General features: G+C 35.0%; 1 protein-coding gene across 1 annotated transcript in view; it reads left to right on the top strand.

Annotated features, from left to right (window-relative positions):
- Positions 1-9,753: 9,753 nt before the first annotated feature.
- LOC141345986 (UPF0606 protein KIAA1549) overlaps positions 9,754-9,915 on the top strand; it is a 71,382-nt gene continuing 71,220 nt past the window's right edge. Inside the window, exon 1 of the mRNA XM_073850901.1 lies at positions 9,754-9,847. Coding sequence (XP_073707002.1) covers positions 9,754-9,847 — 94 coding nt within the window. The remainder of the gene's footprint in view (positions 9,848-9,915) is intronic.

The following is a 9,915-nucleotide window of genomic DNA, read 5'->3' as shown; positions in this document are numbered from 1 at the left end:
TCAAATCAAAGAAAACATGCCAGGTTTGAAGAGGTTGTTTGTTTATGGAAGGCTTGACTTGGTTTAGAAACCTGGGAGGGTTCGAGAAGGAGAGTCTTGTTAGGACTAGGAGGTGCTTGTGGATTTTGATGGGAGTTGTTGGCAATGCGAGAAGGCAAATTCCACATTTTTAATGAGAATAGCATGTTGGCTTTGAGCACGTTGGTAGATGCCGAAGGAAGCCGTGCAGCACGTCTGCACACCATACTCTGATTTAAACGCTCGTTCGAGGTTCTACGAAGATCAGTGGGGGTTTTATTCTCATGTACGTTGCAGGGTTCAAAGTGCCCCTGGTTGCATGAGGAAATCTGCAACAACATGCATCGGAAATCGAAATTGGCTTTTGTCTTTTTCACTGTTTGTCTTATTGTAGGAATCACTTCAGTCAGTACGGAGATAGCGAACGTGTAGAAAACTGTGGGCCAATGCTTGTCTTTTTTTGCTGCTCATTTAACATTGATGTGCTAGCCAATCATTTACACTGTGTCCTAACCATGTGCTTCACAATAAGGTGGTTAAAACAAGTTAATTAATACTTTTGTTTAGCAAGGATGCGTTAAATTGACTGAAAGAGGCAGTAACATTTATATTCCGAAGAAATGCTGTTCTTTTGAACTTTGTGTTCATCCAAGAATCTTGGAGAAATATATTTCTCAGTTTCCACAAAAATGTGACCCTGGACCACAAAACCAGTCTTAAGTAGCACGGGTATATTTTTAGCAATAGCCAAAAATACATTGTCTGGGTCAATATTATCAATTTTATGCCAAAAATCATTAGGATATTAGGTATAGATCACATTCCATGAATATATTTTGTAAATTTCCTACCGTAAATATTTCAAAACTTAATATGCATTGCTAAGAAGTTCATTTGGACAACTTTAAAGGTGATTTTCTCGGTATTTAGATTTTTTGAACCCTCAGATTGCAGATTTTCAAATAGTCGTATCTCAGCCAAATATTGTCATATCCTAAAAACCATACATCAACGGAAAGCTTATTTATTCAGCTTTCAGATGATGTTATGACTGTTTTTGTGCTCACATTAGAATGATTTGGAGACTGTAGACTGGAGTAATGATGCTGAAAATTGAGCTTTCCATCACAGAAATAAATAACATTTTGAAATATATTAAACAGAGAACACTTATTTAAAATTGTAACAATATTTACAATATTACTGCATTTTTTTGTAAATAAATGCATCCTTGGTGAACATTAGAAACTCAAAAAAAACGTCATTAGCGTATTTTTTTTAACTTTTATAATCATTTAGGAATGCAAGGGATACAAAATAATAAAAAGAAAAAAAAGTTCACTTCAAATTGATTCAGATTAATAAAATGTACAAAAAAATCACTTTGGTGTGATTTTTTGCATGCGCCTGGTTAGGACACTGTGTTTTTCGTTTTGTTTTTTGTCATTTTTATGTCTTCTGATGGGCACATGCTTCTAGAGTATCGAATACATCCTCTTCTGCCCTCACGTCATGCCACAGAACTTGCATTTGAAGTAGTTTTTACTTTGAGATGTGTCTATTTTTTTGTTTTGCATAGGTATATTGTGTTCTCGTAGAGAGTGTTGCAATAATTTTTGTGGATGTTTATTAATTCCTTTATTATATGTCAAGCATCATTTGTTTGATTTCTGGTGGTCGATATGTAACTGTGATGTTTAGTATTCATATACGGACCCTCATCTGGTAGGAAGCACGGACTATGTTCATGTGCTCAGCCAAGATCTGCTTGTCAGATTGATTCATAAAGCTGTGTGTTATGGCTTAGGATGCCAATAGATTTTTGTTGTTGTTGTTATCATATATTTGTTCAAGCTTAAGTTGGATGCACACAGTTGAGAAAGGCTCCTTCGACGTTAGTCGCATAAAACATTCCATTACGGAAGGAGCTGTTTCTGACGGCACTGATCTGTAGTCTCCAGTCTGTCTCACCTCACAGGGACCGGCCTGAACGACCAAAATCGGGACTCCGCTGGCATTTAAGGACTTTTTGTTCTTCCCACCAAAGAATTTCAGCATGTCATTGATGCACAGACGTGTCCCTTGCTGTAATGGAGAAGATACAGAGTGAGTCTGACATTTGGGAAATGAAAAACATTCGAAAATACAGGTTAGATCAGGTCGGTGTCAGAAAGGAACCACACGTAAAATACGCATGAGAAAAATAATGCACTTAGTGCAGTTGCTAAACTTAGCACAGTATAATCCATTGTTTTGGTTCCTTTCTCATACCTTCGATCAGTGTTGGTGTGGACAAATCTCCCATTTTTGAATCTAACAAGTGCATTTGTATTTAAAAAAAGGCCCTTTTGTTGTTGTTTTTTTTGTTTTGTTTTGTTTTTTTAGAAATGTCAAAGCCGCATTGAAACTTTATTTCATTTATTAAAGCTGCTGTGTGTAATTCTTTACTTATAAACACTGGCGATTTGAACATCGCTTCATTTTCACACAGCAGCAGTGGATCAACCAATATTGTGCGATGTGGGCATGGCTATCTCTTAATCCGACCAGTGAAAAATTGAGAATCAATTTTTTTCCCCCAGTTCTTTTTGATGTCACTGGTGACACATTAAATTACGCACTGCAGCTTTAAATATCAGCTTTTGTAAGCTTTATTATTTTGGCCCTTATGTTTTTTTTTTTTTTTGTTTTTTAGAAATGTCAAAGCCGCATTGAAACTTTATTTCATTTATTAAAGCTGCTGTGTGTAATTCTTTACTTATAAACACTGGCGATTTGAACATCGCTTCATTTTCACACAGCAGCATTGGATCAACCAATAGTGTGCGATGTGGGCGTGGCTATCTCTTAATCCGACCAATCAAAAATTAAATCAGTTTTGTTTTTTTTCCCAGTTCTTTTTGATGTGATTAAATTACACACTGCAGCTTTAAATATCAGCTTTTGTAAGCTTTATTATTTTGGCCCTCGTTTTTTTTTTTTCTAGAAATGTCAAAGCCACATTGAAACTTTTTCATTTATTAAAACTGCTGTGTGTAATTCTTTACTTATAAACACTGGCGATTTGAACATCGCTTCATTTTCACACGGCAGCATTGGATCAACCAATAGTGTGCGATGTGGGCGGGGCTATCTCTTAATCCGACCAATCAAAAATTAAATCAGTTTTTTTTTTTCCCCAGTTCTTTTTGATGTGATTAAATTACACACTGCAGCTTTAAATATCAGCTTTTGTAAGCTTTATTATTTTGGCCCTCGTTTTTTTTTTTTTTTTTTAGAAATGTCAAAGCCACATTGAAACTTTATTTCATTTATTAAAACTGCTGTGTGTAATTCTTTACTTACAAACACTGGCGATTTGAACATCGCTTCATTTTCACACGGCAGCATTGGATCAACCAATAGTGTGCGATGTGGGCGGGGCTATCTCTTAATTCGACCAATCAAAAATTAAATCAGTTTTTTTTTCCCCCAGTTCTTTTTGATGTGATTAAATTACACACCGCAGCTTTAAATATCAGCCTTTGTAAGCTTTATCATTTCGGTTTTACTACATCGCATAGATAAATTAGTTTCATGTATGGTTTATGAACTGAATCCAGTGTCGTAACCTTTTTATGAATGTAAAATTTCAGACTAAAATATCTGATACAGGACATGTTTGGATTGCTCTGGCTAGTAATCGCTGAAAACTGATATTCTCAAGAACGACTTGATCTAGCATGATTTAAATCCAAATTATACATTTGTTTTAACTCATTTAAATCTCGGAAAGCCCTATTGACTCCACAATTGAACAAGAAGTCATAGCATTGTGATTTTGTTTTGAGTTCAAAGTGAAAAGAACTGTTTATGTTACCAAAATGTCTATTCAGAGGCATTCAGACAATTTACAGGCGATTATGTTTTCCATCTTACGTCAAAATAATGCACACGAAGCTTTAAGCGACCACGAATATGTGTTGTGTTGGCGATTTCCTACACATTTAGTTTCATGAATATACAACTTCCGACAAATAAAGCAATGGATTCTGCCACTTTTAGGACGGAATAACATTCCTAAATGGTCAATCTCCAACTGGATGGCACCCAAATCAACACTTGTAAAGCACATGATCATGAATTAACTCAAAAGCGTGCAGAATTCAGAATGGATGATTGTTATTTTTGTCATTTTAGTGGCCACAGTACTTTGTGTTATGGGTTTAATGCACCATTGAACTTGTGTATGAATGTGCTAAGAGGCCAAATATGACAATACGGCCATTTTCATATGTTGTTTTAGAACCAAAAACGAAAAAAAGAATCGCCCAAGAACACTCACCGCTCATTTTTTTCTTGTTGTTGTTGTTCTACAGCATAGTCTCTGTCAGGAGTGTGTATTACAGAGCGATATTACTACACGCGTGTAACGTATTCACACGTACTGTAGATACGAATCACCAGTGAACGCAAGTTGACGTATTTGTGCAGAAACGTCACTCGTCGTCCCACGAGTCGCCACAGTAAACCCGTTATGTAGCTGTGATGCACCGTAGCCGTTTGTGCAGCCATCGAAGACGTGAACAATTTTCTACTTGCACAGCAGCGAACATTCACAGTCAAATGTAAAAACTAAATATTTTTCTACAATGTTTCAAGACCTAAGAAAGCATCCGACCCCCGACCCCTGATTTTTGTCGATTGCTGTATGGTTTTATCTCTCAGTAGTGTGTATCACATTAGTTGTTGTCAAAGCTATTGTGTGCTGCAGTATTTCCAGGTATACTTCTTTGTTTATTGTCTTTTTTTATTCTAATTATTATCATTTTGCTTTGTTTATTGGGGATTTGAAGAAGTGTGATGTCTCATTATTTCAATCTGTTAACGTAGCATTATATGTACCCTGTACCTTAGGCTAATATTATTATTAAGTATGCTATGAGAATGGATATTTTACTGGCTTTATAGAATGTTAAAATGAATATAATAATGACAATAATAAGAATGATTTAACTCCTAAAAATTGAGTACTTGCTACTAAGCGCTTGTGTTACCATTACAAATGTTGTGTGCTTCTCTTAATAATTTTCGTTGTAGAAAAAAAGGAAAAAAAAAACATCTGAGTGAATTTTATTAGGCTTCAACAACTAATGATAGCAGTGTAAATTCATGGAGGATTTTTAACAAACCTGGGGGTTATAGAAGAATATAGTTATTTTAATCGTTCTATTTACTAACTGTAGGGTGTGAAGGGGCTCGCGTCGTGGTGAACTATGTTATAGCTTGTTATTCACTGTTACTTTTGATCATTTTTCGGTCTCCAAGGTGAATCGAGTTATTAAAGGAAATTTGTATGCTCACATATGCATATTGTATATGTGTAGAAATGTAATCACACTTTGTCTTGGATTTACATTAAACTGTTAAGTCACGGCATCAGTCTTGTATTTTCATGCTGTCCTTGTGAGTTTCTTTCAGGACAAAATAAAAAATACTACATATTTGTGCACTCAAACAATACATTTTTTTATATTTCAGGAAAAAATCTAAATATTCAAATATGTGTTTTCTCTACCAGTGGTTTCATTCTATCATTCTGCATATGTGATTTTCTTAAATTATTCATATTATTTTCAGGTTGGATAGTAAAAAAAAAAAGGCCAAATTTGTTACATACACTAAAATAAAATAACTGTTTTCTATTTCAATATGTTTTAAAATGTAATTTATTCCTCTGATTTCAAAGCTAAATCATTTCTCCAGTCTTCAGTGTCACATGATCCTTCAGAAATCATTCTAATATGATGATTTGCTGTTCAAGATTTTTTTAATTAATATTATCAATGTTTAAAACAGTTGAGTATTTTTTGTTAGGTTTCAGGATTCTTTAATTAATAGAAAGATCCAAAGATCAATATTTATCTGAAATAAAGTTTTTCTTTTTTTTTATGAAATTATAGAAATTAATAATTATTATTTAGTTAGGATGCTTTAAGTTGATCAAAAGTGAAGACATTTATTATGTTGCTAAATATTTCTATTTCAGATAAATGCTGTTTGGCTGAACTTTCTATTCATCAAAGAAACCTGAAAAAAATCTACTCCGCTGTCTACTCGACAAAATAATAATAATAAATCTGAATATTAAAATGATTTATGAAGGATCATGTGACTGGAGTAATGATGCTAAAAATTCAGCTTTGTAATTAGGAATAAATTACATTTAAAAAAATATTCATATAGAAGGCAGTTATTTTAAATAGCAAAAATATTTCAAAATGTTACTGTTTTTGCTGTGCTTTGGATCAAATAGACTTATTTGGGGGAAAAAAAACATTAAAAATCTAGCTTTGAAATCAGGAATAAATTACATTTTAAAATATATTTAAATATCAAATAATCAAATGTTTTTGTTTGTTTGTTTAGCTGTGCTTTGGATCAAATAGTTTTCTTTGAGAAAAACAAAAAATCTAAAATCATTAAAAAACTGGTGGTGTATTTTTGATTTAGATTTAATTTTAAGATTTGGATGCAATTTCTGTTTATGCTGTTGGTGTACATTTTTTATTAAATGAAAAATAAACCTACAAACTATGAGGACGCTGGAAAAATGTTTCAGATTTACGTTTAGCGATATTTTTCCATGACTATAAAGATTGCTGTTGCCTTCAATGGCCGCTAGAGTGCGCTGTGGCATAATCAAACTCCAGTAAATTCCTAAACCGAATCGTTTAATAATAATCGGAATCTTCTCAGTTATTAAACACGTAAAACCTTCCTAATCAATCTTAAACCCAGTCTAGCGTCAAATACGCAGCCACACACGCTCCGGTAACAAAACGCGTTGCCGTGAAACCACAGACGCCGGCGGAGGTGTCAACCTAACCCGGATTACTGAAGGACGGCGCGGGGAGCCAATGACCGTAGAGCCCCTGCGAGAGACTCCAAATCCTGCTGTCAGGGGAGGATTTAGTGCAATCCCGAACACAGAGTGGTTGCATCTGAGAAAGTGAGTGATGCTCAGACAGGATCCAGACACGTATGGAGAAAAATCACTTGTTGTGTCATGCAGTTATGCAAAAGAGAAGTTTTAATCTTGAGCACAATCTGAATATGCTATCGACGTTGGATTGTTGTAACTGTGTGCTTTCAAGGTAAGGAGTTGCTTTTTGAGGCTGTGCATGTGCTAAAAGTCTTTCTTTGCTTTATGATCAACTGATATAAACAAGATTCAGACGCGATATTAAATTGTATTTTGCAACTACAAGTCAACTCGAGTTCGATGCATCAGCAATCAATCAATACATACATTAGACGGGGACTGATTGCAATCGTTTCTGTAAAAAAAGACTCCGTTGTGTGCCAAAAACATGTCCTCTTAGTTACAGTAGCTAGTCAAACTAGGTGTAATAACAACTTGAAATCTTAAAATTACAAACTATTTCTCTCATAACCATTACGGAACAGTTAACGTTACTGGAAATCCCGACTAAAAGCCTAATCCCCGTGCAACACGCGCGTTTACCGGGGCTTTAACGCCCACGGGTGAGTTCACAAACCTTTATGTTGATTCTAAGACATGTGGTAAATGCCAACATTTAGGTTAAGTCTTTTTAAAGCAGCATATATGCAAACAATGTTTGGATCTTGCTCTGTGAGACTCGGTTCGCGTGTTAATGCATAGTAGAGATGTTCGAATCTTGAACGAATCGTTCTTGTGAACCGAATCTTCTTAATGAATCGTTTGAACCACAATGATTCGTTCGCGAATCTGCCTGAATCGGTCCTGGCGGTTCTCGAATGTGCAATGTACCAACTTATTTAAATAGAGAATAATCTTTTTTGGATATCCACCCTTTTTCTGTAAAAGCATTAGCAGCGTTTGTAAATTTTATGGGTCTGGCGAGCCATCACCCGCATTCAGCTATTTTTAACTGTACAAAACAGCTCCTTTTGCAGCTTGATATTGCAGATTGGTGTGTCTTGCCATATCATTTTAATATTATCCTAATTATGAACACACTGGTTTGTAGTGCAAACAGTTTTATCATTTACTGCACGTTGTTATTCTTCGTTATTTCCATATATCGGCTAATGAACCAGACGTCTCACCCATATGTTTACTTCTGTGTGTGGATATCAGAACTGATATTAAACATTTGGAATGAATTGATGATTTACTAAATGACATAATGCTACTTTAATTGTTGAATAGCATAAATGACACAAATAAAACGTGTTGGAAATATTTATACGACTTGAATGTGATAGCACACATACAGCTGAAGTCAAAAGTTTACATACACCTTGCAGAATCTACAAAATGTTAATTATTTTAGCAAAATAACAGGGCTCAAACAAAATGCATGCTATTTTTTATTTAGTGCTGACCTAAATTAAGATATTTCACATAGAAGATGTTTACATATAGTCCACAAAATCAAATAATGGTTGAATTTATAAAAATGACCTTGTTTAAAACATATGCTTAATTCTTAATACAGTGTTGTTATTTGAATGATCCACAGCTTTTCTTTTTTTTTTTTTGTGATAGTTGTTCATGAATTGTTCTTCAGAAAAATCCTTTAGGACCCACAGATTCTTTGGTTTTTCAGCATTTTTATGTATTTGAACCCTTTCCAACAATAACTGTATGATTTTGAGATCCATCTTTTCACACTGAGGACAACTGAGGGACTCATATGCAACTATTACAGAAGGTTCAAACGCTCACAGAAGCTTCCGAAGGAAACACGATGCATTAAGAGCTGGGGGGTGAAAACTTTTGAATTTAAAGATCAGGGTAAATTTTACTTATTTTGTCTTTTGGGGAACATGTAAATATCTTCTATAGCTTCTGAAAGTCAGTACTAAATGAAAAAAAAAAATATATGATATTTAAGCAAAATAAGAAAAATGTAGGCGACACATCTTCATTCTGTTCAAAAGTTTTCACCCCCAGCTATTAATGCATCTTTTTTCCTTCTGAGGCATTAGTGAGGGTTTAAATACACAAAAATGCTGAAAAATCAAAGAATCTGGGGGACCTGAATGATTCTATGTTGTATGTAAACGTCCTAATGTGTAAATATCTTATTCAGGTCAGTACTAAACAAAAAAATAACATGCATTTTGTATGATCCCTCTTATTTTGCTAAAATAATGAACATTTTGCAGATTCCCCAGGGTGTATATAAACTTTTGTCTTCAACTGTACTAAACAGACTGAATCATATGCAACAGTTAACACGCTTAATATTAAAACTTATTATTAAAAATGTAATAAACAACAGTAAGTACCTGCTTATGACAGGGACCACGCGATGACGTAATCGCGCCGTGACGTAACATTATCGTTCTCTGAGTTGGTTCTTTAAAACGAATCGTTCAAAAGAACCGATTTGCGGAAACGAGTCGGACAAGTTAAGGAACAAAGGATCCGTGCGTTCCGCGCTCTGCACTAGCACTTGTAGTGTGACTCAGTAAGCATGGTAATTCACTTTAGTGGTTAAAATCTACAGCTGCGATTTAAATTTCGAGTTTTAGTCCTATGCAAGATGTCATTTGTTCGGTTTATGTTTAAATCGTTAGATTTGGTGACGGGAGTGTTCCTGAAGTCATGCTGAAACCAGGACTGAAATGTGACCTAAATAACAGTGGTATTGTTTTCATCTGCTGCAGTTCGCGGTGACTAGTTAAACGCGTGGATAATCTCTCCTCGGATCACCTTGGACGAAACATGAGTTTCACTAAATGGAGGGTCTAATGATGGAGGGACGTAGTCAGGTCACCGCGTGCGTGCTGCTGATGTTCGTCTCCATGGTGATCGCTGATTCACCTGCTGCAGGTAAGTGATGTCATGGTCTGCTTCGTTTAGCTCGGGTGATCAGTTTGCAACCGGTAACGGGATGACTT

The sequence above is a fragment of the Garra rufa genome, chromosome 11 (genome assembly GCF_049309525.1).
Source record: "Garra rufa chromosome 11, GarRuf1.0, whole genome shotgun sequence".
Taxonomy (NCBI): Eukaryota; Metazoa; Chordata; class Actinopteri; order Cypriniformes; family Cyprinidae; genus Garra; species Garra rufa.
Note: the sequence above shows the minus strand (reverse complement) of the source record. Positions and strands in the feature narration are given on the sequence as shown.